Below are 16,011 nucleotides of genomic sequence, written 5' to 3'. Positions count from 1 at the left end.
AAAAAAAAAAAAAAAAAAAAAAGGACCCGAGCAACCTTATGTCAGTCTGTTAGTCTTTCTTTTTATTTTTTTTTTTCAGTTTCACCTCCCAGGGTTTGATGGGACGGTCCCCTGGGGGGTCATGGGGGGGGGGGGGGGGTATTTGGGTTGTTGTTTTTTCTTTCTTTTTTTTTTTTGTTTTGTTTTTTGTTATGCCCTCTCTTCTCCTCTGACTCCAGCCGTGTGTGCCGTAGTGTCGGCGTTGCTGGAGTGGTGCAGTTAGGTTGTGCTGGGCGTTTCCCAGGTAACCTCTGCAGCCGGGAGGGGAGGGGGGGGGTTTGGGGTATTTTCTTTTTGTTCCCTCTCTTCTCCTCTGGCTCCAGCCGTGTGAGCCGTAGTGTCGGCGTTGCTGGAGTGGTGCAGTGTGGTTATGCTGGGCGTTTCCCAGGTAACCTCTGCACCTGGGGGGGAGGTGTTTTCCCCCCAGTTTCCGCCCTCAGGGTTTGACTGTGGTGTCCTCTGGGGGGGAAAAGGGCTGTGGGTCCATCTAGCCATAGACGGCCGGGGCTGGGTCCGTTGGTCGTGAGGGGAGGCATCTCCTGGGGTTGACGAGTGGTCCTCTGGGAGGCGCTGGGAGTCCCCGTGGGTGACGTTGGATCCCAGAGGGACCTCGGCTGTGGTTATTACTCCTGGAGCTGGCGGGAAGTCCTCTGGGGGGTGTTGGTCCCTACATGTCGTTTGGGGGGGGGGGGGGGGGGGGTGTTTTAGCGCTTTTATTTGTAAGCTTAAGTTTGGGGTTTTTCTTTTCTCCTCATCCCGGGGTTTGATAGGACGGTCCCCTGGGGAGGGGGGGGGGTGGTTTGGTTGTTTGTGTTTCTCTTTTGTTTTATGACTAATGACCGCACATGGTTGGATAAAGGCTGACCGCACAGGTTTAAGAACTCCTGGCCACACCTGTGCTAAGTGACTGACTGAAACAAAGGCAAGGATGCAGCCAGAGGAGAGGACATCAACCATTCTGTTGGAAGACGAATGCAGATGCGGTTTCCAGCCATGGTCCCTGGAGGGGGGTGTTTCTCCTGGGCCAGGTTTGTGTGGTCGCCGGGAGGCTTCCCGTGAGGGTGGGGTACTGTTGTATGGCTGGGGGGCCTGGCTGCCTTTTGTTTCTGTCTTTTGTTTTTCCTTCCAGGTGGCTTGCATTTGGGACTGAGTGGCTGTGTTGCTGAGGTTATCAGGACCTCACCCTGATCACCTGCGGCTCATCAGGACTCACAGCTGAGGTGCATCTATATGGATTGGAACATGGTGGCATTTAAGACTGGAGTATACAGTGTGTATTTGCCAGAGACTCGACCTTGTGACCAGACGGGTGAGATCGTCGTCTCGGGAGCCATCTCATCATCAGTGGATGCAGAGAACGTCCAGGGTTTGATGCATGGTCTGTGAAAGAGGAGGGGGTGAGGTCTCACGCTCGTCAGCACACTTCCTGAGGTACATTAGATTTTGTGACTAACATTTATACAGTCAGTAAATGTGGTGTCCCTCACACCTTTTTATATTGAGCTGTATGTTAGTCATGTATCGGCTTCCACTGCAGTGGAGTTTTGTGAACTGGATGTTCCATGCCTGCAGGTTGGGAAGCTGATTAGTAATCAAGCCAGGAAGTGTTTGCTGTTTGTACACCTTTAAGTGTTCTCTCTGTGTGTAGAGTGTGGACTTACATAATGGTTCCTTCTTTCACAGACTCGGTTTGTTGCGGCCACCTGGGGGGTGTCGGCGGGGTCCTTGGGTCCGAACAGCTTCTGGCTCCAGACCGTTAGCGCTGCTGGGAGTGCACCACGCCAGACCGCACTTTCATGTGTTATTTTTTGTATCACTGTTATGTATTAAATTCAGTTAGCCTTTGTACCGTGCTCTGCTTATTTCATACTGGGTCCTTCAAACGCTGGTCGGTTCTCCGAGTTGCGTCCGACACATAACAAGAAGGTCAGGACTGGGGGATACTACCTGCCCAGATGGACCATATCCTGCGGGCTATGTTCTCGACTCCTGGGGGTCTTGGCATATTGCATGCTTGGCGCCTTTCTCTGCTGAGGATTTATTCATTTTTGGTCTTATGGTAGCAGGGCTGGTACTTTCTGGCTTATCTGTTGCCCTGATCTACCGGAAAATTGGCAAGATGACGGCATCAAGGACCACCGCCCCTCGTTTGTCCGTCATGATTAACGAGGTTGGCAAGGTAGTGCATTCTCAGACTGCGATGACTCGACGTAAATTGGATGACATCTTGGAGCAGATGCGTGCCTTGCAGTTGAAATTGAAGATTTCAGAGGCCGGGGAATATTCTTAATTCATAATTGAGAATATTCTTAATTCATAATTGGGATTTGGTTGTTCTAGTGAAGCTGTAAAAAGTGTTTTTCACTGCTCAAACCACAACACGGCAGGCTTATCAAGCCTGAAGGACAAATTGCCCGACTGTTTTCCTCCAGAGGAATGTCTTCAGGCCTTGGTGATTATTTGGCTCTTTCTTATCTCAACTCACAAAGACAATAAACTGTTTTCATAGGACTGAGGCGTGCTACACTCCCTCCCCCCACCCCCCTCCTAGCCCCCATCAATCACCACCCACTCCGGCTTCTGCTCACGTCACTCCTTCCCCCTTCTGCGGGGGCGGCGTGGTTTTAGCTGCTGCTGGTCCCCGTTCCTCCCCCTAAGCTGATGGTGGCGCATCTCAGGGTTGCTGCGTGACCTTCACCCACTTGCCTCAATTCGGATAATGCACTTCTTCAAATTTAGTGCACATAAACAATGTCAAATGTGTATGTGCTGTCTTTAATTCTGATGTATGCCATTATTACGGTAAACAAGTAATAATTGTGGACTAATTGCTGTTTGAGGTAACTGGAGTGTAAACATAATTTCTCCACTGTGAGATCAATAAAGTATATCTCATCACATCTCATCTAATCTCCCCTACATGTCTTGGGTCTTCCCTGGGATCTCATAAAGGGTTGACATGCCTGAAAGTCCACCCTCGGGTCGAGACAACCAGAGGGTATTCTCACCAAATACTCAATGCGGCTGTACTCCGAGGCTCTCCGAAATGTTTCAGATTTTCACTCTGCCCCTGAGTGTAAACCAAGATTCGGTCATGACCCAAATCACAAGTACATAGGTGAGGATATGAGCATAAATAAACTCGTATTGGCTTCAGGTTCAGCTCTATTTTTACCACAGTGTTCTGTTACAGCATCAGTGCGACCAGTTTCAGCACCAATCTCCTGCTCCATCATATCCCCACTCATGAACAAGACCTCTGAGATACTGTTTTATTTTATTTCTTTGAGAAGGGACAGTGCAAGTTCATATACATCACCATATAGTGAAGTAAACAAACCAGATTATAGTCATTGGCTAATCTCCATCTGTTGTGCCTGGTAGATATTCCACAGAGTTATTTTGTGCTCAGACATTGGGAGATCGACACTGGGAGACATTTGGACACATAGACTTTGGGAGATTATTTAAATTCCACACAGAAAGGGTGGGAAGCAATCCCATAACCTTGCTGTGAGGCATCACTGCTAACCACTAATCCACCTTCTCCACTTGATACAATAATTATCACCTGAGGGAACAATTTACCCATCTCCAACAGAGGATTATGGTCTCAGACCTGAAGGAGCTGATCCTCATCCCAGTCCCTTTACAGTCAAACCTGCCCTGTGTGGTTTGGAAGGTCACTGTCTAATGAAGCAAATAGAAGCACAGCATCCACAAAAAGCAAAGAGGACATGGAACTGAATACCCTCCATTCTCAGACTGTGCCTTGCAATCCTGCCCATCAAAATCAAAAATAGGACTCGTGATAAGTGGCAATGGACAGCGGTCAGGACCATAAGTCCACACAGACTGACACTCAAAAAGGAATTCTGATTAATTTTGGACATATCTTTTCTTTTTTAACTTATATTTTATTAAACTTTATAACACAATTATACTTTTTTTTTCCATTTTTGTCCATTTGTGGTTCCCATAGTCTGTCTCTGTGTTATTTTTTTTCACTAAGAATATGTCCTCTATCGTCATGAACCATTGGTCCTTTGATGGCACTTCCACTTTCCCCCACTTCCTTGTTATACATTTCTTTGCTGCTATTAACATTACCTTCACCAAATATGAGGTCTGTCCAAAAAGTAACAGTCCTTTTTATTTTTTTCAAAAACTATATGGATTTGAATCACATGTGATTGCATCAGCCAAGCTTGAACCTTCGTGCGCATGCGTGAGTTTTTTCACGTCTGTCGGTTGCGTCATTCGCCTGTGAGCGGTCTTTGTGTGAGCACTGGTCCACCCCTCTCGTCGGATTTTTATTGCAAATAAAATGTCTGAACGATTTGGAGCTTTGCTGCATCAAATTTTTCCAGAAACTGTGAGAGACCTCCAGGTGGACACATTCGGAAAATTTAGATGGCTTTCAGGGATGATTTTATGGGGATTACACAGATTAAGGAGTGCTCCAGCCGGTTTAAAGACCGCCCACAGCGTCTGAGAGTGCGGCGCACTCCTTACGCCAATCTACAGGCTGAAACCCTGCTGAAATAACCAGATCATTTCCAAAGTGAAGGCTTTGTTGATCCGGGACATCGTGTGACTACGACAGAAATGGCAAGAGAGCTAGACATAGCACTTTTGCAGCACATTCCACTGTTACAGGAGATTTTTTAATGAAAGACATGCGGAGGATTTCGCGCGTTGGCACGGAGCTGCTCATGGCACGCAACAAATAAAACACATCCGGGTTGGAAGTATCACAGGACATGTTGTGGCATGTCCAGCTGTTACACAATTTCTCGGATACTCACTCGACTGAAAAGCCATCGAAAGCCGTCTGAATCTTCCGAATGGTTTCCAACACGGAGGTGTTTTTTTTTTTTTGTTGCACACCATGAGTGGCTCCGTGCTGACGCGCGAAATCCTCCACACGTCTTTCTTTACAAAATCTCCTGTAACAGTGGTATGTGTGGCAAAAGTGCTATGTCTAGCTCTCTTGCCATTTCTGTGGTAGTCACACAATGTCCTGGATCAACAAAGCCTTCACTTTGGAAATGATCTGGTTGTTTCAGCGGGGTTTCAGCCTGTCGATCGGCGCTCAGAGTGTGCCGCGCTCTCAGACATTGTGGGCAGTCTTTAAACCGGCTGGAGCACTCCTTAATCTGTTTAATCCCCATAAACTCATCCCTGAAAGCCATCTGAATTTTCCGAATGGTGTGCACCACGCCTGTCGACGCAACCGACAGGCATGAAAAAACTCACGCATTCGCACGAAGGTTCAAGCTTGGCTGATGCAATCACACGTGATTCAAATCCATATAGTTTTTGAAATAAATAAAAAGGTCCGTTACTTTTTGGACAGACCTTGTATTCATTGCATTTGTCAATGGAGCCATCTCAAAAAATTATTCAAATAAGAGTTGTGGTTCAATGGAATTGTATAACCCAAAACTTGTTCGATTTCAAAAAATCTAAATGTTTTGGACATTTCCAGAAGCTGTGAGAATGGTCCACATCCATTTCCCCACATTTGCTCCACCATTTCTAATGCATCTGTAGTTTACTTTTTAACTTGGGTGTAATAAAGAATCTTATCCAATTTTTTCCAGGCAAACTCCCTCCATGTCCAAGAGCTAATAGTTGTACAATGAAATTTCCACATGGCAAGCCAATCCATATTGTCAATTTTTATATTAAATTATTTTTTTTCCCATTTTATTTTCACTTCTTGAGTTGTATGCTTATCAGCCTTCATTAGTGCTTCATATAATGCAGAGATTATCCTAATATTGCTGCCTTTGTAAGCTTTAGTCATTATTTGCACTACTTCGCTCTCGTTCGTGGAGGGACCCACTTGCACTTCTTTTTTATAATAATCTCTCATTTGGAGATATCGGGGAAAAAAATCATGTTTTTCAAATTGATATTTTTGTGTCAAACTTTGGAAACTCTCCATCTCCCCATTATTCTCTAAAACACACCAGGCTGTGACTCCCTTAGTTATACAATATTTATATTTTTGTCCAATTTAGCTGGCATAATTTTATTATTATCGATGTATTATCATATGCTCTCCATCTATTTTTTTTTTTTTTTACCTGTTTTTGAATTTTATACTTCCGAAGCATTCTATACCAATTACTGAGTGTGTGTTTACTTATTGCATCCAGATAGCTTTTATTTCATTCACAAATATCTTTGTATCCAAGGAAGTTTTGAATTGGCTGATTCAGTGTTCTAGTATATATATATATATATATATATATATATATATATATATATATATATTAGTTGTGCTGCATAAAAAACATTCTTTCAACCTTGGTAGGAGACTTTGGGCACATCTTCCATTCACATTCTGAGTAATCATGAATTATAATTTAAGATATCAGAAATGCAGACACTATGTAATGCCAGTTATTTTTTCTTAGTTCATCAAGTCTATGTGAATATGGTTATTGCTCAAAGATATTTGGAGCTATTCTGTAAAGTTAAATTTCACTGCTAATATTTACTTAATTCATTCCATTCAGCATTGTTTCTCATCATCCAGACTTCAAATCGAACACATTATGAGGCATGTTTAGAAGTTGCATCATAATGAACAATGATTTAAACAGTATTTGCCTGCATATTTAAGTTCTGTGCATCGCTTGTCCTCAGAGGGGATAAAGTGCCATGAATAGATGAAGAAAGCATATAAAGAGGCGAAGGCTGGGCAGGAGTCAGATGAAGGCAATGATTTTCAGGGTCCAGATTTAAACGGTGTTAATAATACAAGGAGCAGGAGTTCACCTGTGGCCCAGCCTGTCTGCTATTGTGGTATATAATCACTGCCAATTTGAGTCACAGCAACCAAGCCACAGCGGCGCCTTCTCGCGTTTGCCTTTTAAGCGATAAAAGGCAAAAGACACGGGACAAAAAAACCACAGTCTGACACGCCGCGCACAGGTTGAGTGTTTGGCAGGAAGCCACGAGGAGGAGAGGGCTGCTGGGGTCTCCACTTCTGAGAGGAACGGAGATGAATTATCGCAGCTCTTCATCTCCTTTTTCACTTTATTATTCTTTCCCTTTTCATCTGGTTGCTTTCTCTCTCTCTGTCTCTCCCCACTGGGCCAAACAAAATTTTAACAGGGGGTCAGTCATTTCAGATGAATGTTGGATCGTGTTGCAGGAGATGTTGCCTGAGAACATTTATTCAAAGCTGAATTTCAGGCTTGGAAAGTCTCACGCTGGAGCGCCTGCACTGCTTCAAATGGGCTTTGTAGTGTTATTATGCAGCAAGTTGTAAATGATGGCACCACAGGTCAGCATTCCACTAGAAGGAATACATTATAATAGGTAATTGGTGCTGGCTTAGCTATGCTGTCAGGATGTGGGACATGAAAACGAGCGAGAATTTGGGCACATTAGCATACAATAGCTTCATTTTGGCTGTAGCAAAGGTGCCCTCATGGGGCAAGACACAATGCAAACTGGGGCATAATTGAGTAGGTGGACACCCCTAAAAACACTGTTTTACAACCCATTATAGTCTTAGCATAGGTATTTTTTGGTCCACAGGATAGATTATATTAGGTGCATAAACTCTGAAGGAAGAGAATCATTTTAAATGGTGACAAATATCATATAAAATTGGATGTGGGGGTGCCAAGGGTGAATATATGCTGACTAGAAGTTGGTAGCATGAAAGCAAGATCTCTTTACACTTTGACTGTTTGTCTACACATGTACAAATCAATACACATATGAATCTCATCAGATTTGTTTGTTTGTATTTGTTTTCAAGAGAGTAACGTCTAAGGAGTATTTGTGCTGAATTTGGTGCTTGTATGAAAGGAGAGTGAAAGGACTCCTGGGAAAATTGTAAACACCTGAAAATAACTGATTTAATGTGTTATATGGGAATGTAGTTCTTCGATTATGGTGACACTGTTTAGAGGTTAACCCTCTGGGGCCGACGCCGTCGTACACGATGGCTGGGACCAAGCTTTACTAAATTATAAACAACTTTTTAATGATATGAGATAGAAACTTACTTTTTTTTTTTTTTTTTTTTGCTGAAAAGTTCACTCTGCGTACTGTCGATCCACCCTCAGCCATCTTTGTACTCCTCATAGAAGCTGTGTGATGACGTGCGCAATGAGTGTCCAATCGGAATTGGTTCACCGTCACATGGTTGTCCAAAATCCAATCATACGGCAGATTTACCTCACGTGATAAACCAAAGATCGTTTTCAGGAGTGATATCTTACTAGTTGGCCCATTTGAATAGTGCCCTAACTCCTTCAATGTGCGCTGTGCCATGACACACAGTGAAAGTGAAAGCAGACAGAGAGCCTCACATGACAATCTCACTTGCTCAAACAAAGTATGTGTAACTATCAGGATTGCTCCACTAGTTTGCATTTGAATGTTACTGGATTACTCTGTGGGTCTCTCCCTCTGGCGTAAAGCACTGTTTACCATACCAATGAGGTGAGGGAGCAGGGCCACTCCTCAGACTGGAGCATAAACGCATTTTGTATATATTGTTCAAAATGTGCATTTGTGTTGATTGTTTGAACTTTTTTGTTGTACAGTCTTTCACACAAGACATCAAATTACCTTTATAAAGTGTCACAACAGTTGTTTATTATAGTTTGCTGTGTGTTTTGAATAAATGTGTGTGGAAAATTATTTTTCGCTTTACTTTTTCCTTTGTTATTTTTGATTGTAAACCTTTATTACACTTATAAAAGACAACAAAAGCATATATATTATGAAAGAACAGGTTGTCCTGAAAAAAGAGACATAAAACTTGATTGTGGGATGCAGGGAGAGCTGTTAACAGCCATAATAAAACATTTATGCCAGGCGAGTGAACTGTCCAAAAATGCCCTTGGACCCCAGAGGGTTAAATACAGTGTGTCTGTTAAAGCTCTCAAGCAAGATAGGTTTTCTATAGTGTCAATGTCTTAGCAAAAGTATTTGCAAATTATGGCATTTATAACATCTTAATTCAAACCAGCGGAAGTGATGGTCTAGTGGTTAAGCGTTGAGCTTAAGACCAGAGGATCCTCAGTTGAAATCCCAGCCTGACTGGAAAATCACTAAAGGGCCCTTGGGTAAGGTCCTTAATCCCCTAGTTGCTCCCGGTGATTCAGTTCTGGTTAATATGCAAATTAAAGTCAGATAATTTTCTTATGGATGCACCAAGAATGACAAATGCACAGTATTTTTATGTCCAGAATTTTAAGATATGTAAACATGTTGTAATGATAAAAAAAAAAAAAACATATACACAAGGGGAGGTGCAACATCCATCATACTTGTAGGTAGAGGAAGAGTTGCTGTTTTTGCATGAATCAATGATATGTCAATTAAATATATTTATTTCAAAGCATGACACAGGAGCAGAGCTTAAACATTACCACCCCATGAGCAAGCACACTGGTGACTGTAGTAATGAAAGAAAGAAAAAAAATCCTCTGCTGTTAAGTCACACCTCTTGTGGTTTGAAAATATCCATTTTTACACAATTTCTTTTATGCAACCTTTATGAGTGCTATGCGTTTTGATAGAAATTTCACTGATACATCCAGCCATTAATTTTCATATCCAGTACATATTCTGCACCATCAGGCCTTCTTCCTCCTCTCTCACTCATATCCTATTTTGTGCCTCATGCTTTTCACTCATCCCTCATGCTCCCTTTCCCTAACTCTTTCCATCTGTTGCTAAACTGACGTGTTCCCTCTTCGCATATGAGTTCCACATCCATCATCATCTCAGCACTGTGGCAGCCAGCAGGAGCTCAGCTCTAATGAAGCAAATGTTTGTTTCCGTAGTTTGCCTTCTACTTCATTTGAATATGGGAGGATGGATAGATGCCGAATGGATGGAAGTAGTACAAAAGAAAGGAGTGGACAGATAACTGCAGCAGTATTTGTTGAAGGAGCAAGGTTTCTGTACGGGAGTTTCATGTACATATAAAAATGATGTATTATTGCTATTATTGCTCAAGGAATAGCCTATTCTTCTTTCTGCATAGTCACATTGTGCATTCAAGGATCCATCCAAGAATCCTTGAAATATGCTGTATTTCCACCTTGAACAATAAAGATCTGTTTTGTTGTTTTTTTTTTAGTTTTCTTACATTTACATTTATTTTCTCCAGTTGTGAACTGTACAGATCCAGGTCATGTAGAGAACAGCATTAGGCAAGTACTACCCAGTGGACCCCATCGCTACAGCTTCCAGACAACCATGTCATACAGGTGTAACCCGGGCTACTACTTGCTGGGCACCAGCTCCATTTCATGCCAGGGAGATGGTACCTGGGACCGCTCACTGCCCAAGTGCCTGTGTGAGTACACTGCAGACAAATTAACATAAAAAATGAGTTAAGACAGTGGTGTGATCTATTTCAAAATGACAACACAAACTTTAAAATCACAGATATTGCTTTGTTAGTTAGATATTTGCAAACTGTAACCTTCAAAAATTGTAATATTTTGACTGTGAAATGACAACTACAATAAAGAAGTATAAATCAAACTAAATACAGAAAGCCAGTTAATAAATGATATCCATATTTGCAAATAAAATTTTATTTGGTGATTGTATGTAATATTATTTTGCACATGTTCAAAACTAAATTCATCCCAATGAATGTGTAAGGTGTGTTTGCCTCGAGTCCCCTCAGTCACTGTTGATTCGAGGGACTAAATGTATTCATGAAGTATTTTTCATATGTCTGGCATATGTCGCAGACATATGCAGTGATGAAACCTTCCATAGGATTACCAGTGTCCTGCATTGTTACACTGGTATTGTGTGTTTGACAAATAATAGGCTGTGTTTGGAAAAAGTGCTCCCTATACTAGTCAGTAGTATTTGCAGTCATGCATTAGCACCTATCATTGGCATATGTGTTTATGCTAAGTGTGGGTAATGCTAATGGTTAGCTTCAACTGTGGTTAGCTTCACTGCATACATTAACTGCATATACTAACTGTGGTTAATGCTAATAGCTAGCAAAAAACATGGATAGTATAACCATAGACATTATAAACGTAGTTGCCTCATGACTTGCTGCAACATAATCCAGTGTCGCTGCCATATTGGATGAGTCTCTTCACAGTAGGCTTGCACCAGAGTCAAACGGAGTCAATGGAGAATGACCAAATATGCCAGTATTTTGTGGTGCTTTTGGTCGCAATAACCGGCGCAGTATAGAAACCAGATCACGTGGGATTATTTTAGTTATTTTACCATTTGTAATATTATGTCATCATAACAAACGGTACTTACATGTAATGTTATTACAGCAGGAACTGATACTCTCTCTCATTAGCTGCATTTCCATCCAACTAGTATCGCAACTCTTAAGCAACTCTTCAGAGGATGCGTTCTTACTCTGGGGGCACATTACATTACAGAAACCCAATTTGGAATTGAGAGCCATCATTTCATCCTTCTGAGATTTGTGGTGTGTGTATATTTCACAAAGTAAGGCTGCACCACATTGTAAAATTTACACTGGAGTTACAGAGTGCCAGCATATGCAAGAAGCTGTGCAAAACGGTTGTTTTTCCAAGGGTTTGTAACTCTCCAGCCAGTCCTCTGTGTGTGTGTGTGTGTGTGTGTGTGTGTGTGTGTGTGTGTGTGTGTGTGTGTGTGTGTGTGTGTGTGTGTGTGTGTGTGTGTGTGTGTGTGTGTGTGAGAGAGAGAGAGAGAAATTCAAACCCAAACTTGTTTCAGTACTAAATTATAAAATTAATTAATTTATACATTTATCTATATGCCATACCATATGTCTTTGTTAAAGAGCATAAGACAAAGTCTTTCAGCATGAAAGTACGTATTTTTAATGTGTGACAGCATCCTGTATCATAACTGAATCTTTGCTGTTTCTAATAAACCAAACTGTGGGAAAATAAAGTAAAAATTAGGGGAGTTATGGATTATTGTAGTTGGGGATACACCTTCCACAGTACAAATAAATGCAGTAGGACCACAATAAGGACCCATCCAAGATGTCTGCCATGCTGATACATCGGCTTCAATAGGCAGTGGCAGTCCATGAGGTGTCTACGTATATAATGTCTGAGTATAACCGTCAATGCACAGTGAATGTTTTCTTTAATACAAACTATAAGTGCTAAAATGCAGAACGTTCATGGAACAAGGTCGAGTATAAATATTTATACAAGCCACATCTGTCTTGGTGATTCTTGTCAAAGTTTCAACCCTGTATGCGTATTTTATTAAACAAAAGACAGAAACAATTTTGAATGAATTAAAAATAAATAAACATTCCAACCAACATACTATTTCACTTGATGGTATGTAATGTTATTGATTACCTGTTTTACATTTAACAGGTTTCAGAAATTCTTATGAATTGGATATCATTATTCTTATTCTTTGAAATTTTAGATCAAATCTGCCTTCAGGTTTTATTTTTATGACCAGTTCTGGAAAAATATTTTTTATTTATTTTTTAAAGTTGGTTTGTATTTTCTGACATCTAAGTTGAGTACCCAGTATTTCCAGTTGCTGTCAGTGTTTGTGTCATATGCATGCATTTCCAAATTTTTTGAGTAGTGCATACAGAGAGACAGAGAGAAATACAGTAATAAATTAATATAAATGATGTGGATAATTTCTCCAAATTTCTCTCCAACATCATTGTCATTCCATAGTGGTGCTTTGTGACCACCCCAGCTTGCCACCCTACGCCCAGATCTCAGGTGATCGTCGGACAGTTGGATCAGTCATTCGCTACAGCTGCATTGGCCAGCGCGTCATTATTGGCAACACTACGCGCATGTGCCAGCTGGATGGCCAGTGGAGTGGCTCACTGCCACACTGTTCCGGTAGGGAAAACTGCACCCAGGGTGACTAGCAGATGGTTTGCAGTATAGCACTTAAAATAACCCCACACTGTGAAGGACAGTACAAACTTGAAGTTCAAGGTCAACCTAAATTAAAAGACAGGAACAAGTGGCATTTCAGCATTATTCAAACCTTGTGGTGGTATAGCCTTTTCCTCCATCTTATTCTCACATTTCTGCCTCAAATACTTGATTAAATCTGATGCAATGTCACCATCATGTCACACTGCAATATCAGGCCAACAAATAAGAGATAGGCAGCAGCTGTTAGTAAGAAATGAGTGAGGTAGGCGGAACAAAGAAGGAGTCATCTGTCTTTCACTCATGGCTCAAGGACAACAAGAGTGTCTATAAAACCACATTTAATTGGTTCACAATTATAAGTGAGAAGAATTCCTACAGCTCAGCTCACATTATAGAGCAACCAAAAGCACTCTGCTCTCCACATTGCCTCTGCGGTAACCATGATTCACGCCATACATCTATATCCAATTTGAGGTGTACGTATACAATTTCAAAATAGAAATGTAACAAAGAAAGTCACAGAAATTCCTTTCATTTTACTTATACAGTGTCAAATCACAACATAAGATGCCCATAGATACTTCACATGTGTAAGGCCTAACCATACCCACCTCCTGGTCAAGCACATTTGCAGCAGTTGTAAGAAAAATCTCCCTTAGGCTTTTTTGAATAACATGATGAAACCTCAAGCAGACCAGACTCAGTGGAGTGACCATCTGCTTTGGCCATAATAACAATAATAATTAAAAAAAACTATACAATGCAGAACAAAGAACTGCTACAAATGGAGACAGAAATGTAGCAGCTAAGCAACCATCCACATATAGTCTCCAGTGGTTGCAATGATCAATGACTCAAAAGACACCCAAATGGTGAACACCAGAGTCTCTGAAAATGGAATGCAACTGGCAAGATTGTGATCAAAACCAATGCAGTCATACAAGAAACATTTTCCAGAATTCATCCACAAGATACTTCTGAAGGTCCAGATTGCACTCTGGATTTGCACATTTCCCACATGCCTCACTCCTGGAAAGATCTTGGAGGATCAGATGGATGTTTGACTTGATGGATAGAAGGATCAATGAAGCCAAGCTGTTTCAGCAGTGCCCAGGTTCCATTTATCAGTTTTACTCCTCTTCATCAGTGAGTGGACCTCAGACAGACAACAAAGCAGAGGTCATTCAGCCATGATGAACAGTTCATAGTAACACCATCTTACAATAGCAAAAGCGTGCAAACATATTTGCTGGAAAGGTATCCTATGTTTTACTACCATTTTTTCCAGAATTCATATGTGATGAGAAAGTCTGTCTCAAACAATATTGGCAATAATTGACGTTTGAAGGAAAGAATGGTTCAATACAACTATGTCTGTGTTAGTTATAGGATAGAGAGAACAGACGAGCCTGAGTTTTATCTCAGTGAGCAAACTATTCCACAGAAAAAGTGCAGGAAATGAAAAAAAAAAGTTCTGTGACCTGCTTACTTCTTCTTTACCCTTGGAACACACAGTAATTAAGCATCCTTGGAAGAAGGAGCACAGACCAGTACATAAACTTAATTTAGATCTGCCATATAGTGAAGTGTTTGCCCAAGTAGGAGTTTGTATGCTAATCAGGGCCCTGTCACATTCAGACAAACACCACGACAAAAACACTGCACCTTAAAAATTGTGATGAACATAGTGAGGACATAGTCAAAATGGAAATGCGTGACGATTCCAAGTCTATACTTCATCCTGATTATCTTTCTGCCAGGTTATCTTTTTGTATCAGGAGGTGGTGGGGAATATGTTACTGAAGTCTTCACTTGGTCATAGCCAAGCAAACAAAATTATAAACTGTGTGTGTGTGTGTGTTTCTTTCTGTCTTCTCTCGGTCTGTTTATCTGTCTCCAGGTGACGCTGTAGGGCTTTGTGGAGATCCAGGTATCCCAGTTCATGGTATTCGTCTGGGGGAAGAGTTTACAGTGAACAGCATTGTCCGTTTCAGTTGTGAGCCTGGCTACATGCTGAGAGGTTCACCAGAGAGAACTTGCCTGAGCAATGGGACATGGCTGGGTGCCCAACCTGAGTGTCATGGTAAGGGATTGTGCTGGGATTTCCAATATTATTTATTTTTTAATGAATTCAAGCTATACGACAGGTGGTGCTACTTGAAGGCAGGTTTCGAGGAGGATCACAGTGATTTGGATACATGGTTGAAGTCACAATGTAGATGTTTTTCATGAGTAGTGGCCAGTCGTGTCACCCTCTCAAAACTTTGTTGTAACAGTATACCATGCAGTTTACAGTACGCTTGTGTGCTTTGAGAAGACAGACATGTCCTTTCAGGGTACTCATGGAGTTGAGGTACTGGGGCCAGTAACCCTCAGCCACCAGCTGTTTGGATAAGTGTACTTGTGGTCTCCTTGATAGGTAAAGTGCTTTCACAGTGGATGCTGGCATTAACAAAGTCTTGTTCTACTGTTTTGCAATTTCTATGGACACAATCAACTTTGCACCCCAGAATGAATAAAATCAAGACTTTAAATGTCAGACTGGATGAGATCAAGGATAGATTATATTAAGATCCACAGTTCTACAGGCCTTTATTATTATAACAGGTACCACTGTCTGGTTAACATCTTGCTGTCATCCTTTTTTATGAGATTTTGTTGGTGACTTAAAAGAAGCAAACAGAAAAATTCTTTAGAATCAAGAAAGTAAGTGTCGGGGATAATTTTCTTTTTAATAATTTCTTACTTCTACACTCAACAAAAATATAAACGCAACACTTTTGGTTTTGCTCCCATTTTGTATGAGATGAACTCAAAGATCTAAAACTTTTTCCACATACACAATATCACCATTTCCCTCAAATATTGTTCACAAACCAGTCTAAATCTGTGATAGTGAGCACTTCTCCTTTGCTGAGATAATCCATCCCACCTCACAGGTGTGCCATACCAAGATGCTGATTAGACACCATGATTAGTGCACAGGTGTGCCTTAGACTGTCCACAATAAAAGGCCACTCTGAAAGGTGCAGTTTTGTTTTATTGGGGGGGGGACCAGTCAGTACCTGGT

At 41.4% G+C, this 16,011-nt stretch overlaps 1 protein-coding gene across 1 annotated transcript in view; it reads left to right on the top strand.

The window, feature by feature from the left end:
- The window catches only part of csmd2 (CUB and Sushi multiple domains 2), a 662,931-nt gene that overhangs the window by 602,993 nt on the left and 43,927 nt on the right, over positions 1-16,011 (top strand). The window contains exons 56-58 of the mRNA XM_034160153.1: positions 10,196-10,384; positions 12,726-12,899; positions 14,842-15,024. Coding sequence (XP_034016044.1) covers positions 10,196-10,384; positions 12,726-12,899; positions 14,842-15,024 — 546 coding nt within the window. The remainder of the gene's footprint in view (positions 1-10,195; positions 10,385-12,725; positions 12,900-14,841; positions 15,025-16,011) is intronic.

Source organism: Thalassophryne amazonica, chromosome 20 (assembly GCF_902500255.1).
Source record: "Thalassophryne amazonica chromosome 20, fThaAma1.1, whole genome shotgun sequence".
Taxonomy (NCBI): domain Eukaryota; kingdom Metazoa; phylum Chordata; class Actinopteri; order Batrachoidiformes; family Batrachoididae; genus Thalassophryne; species Thalassophryne amazonica.
This window is presented reverse-complemented; position numbering and strand designations above follow the sequence as displayed.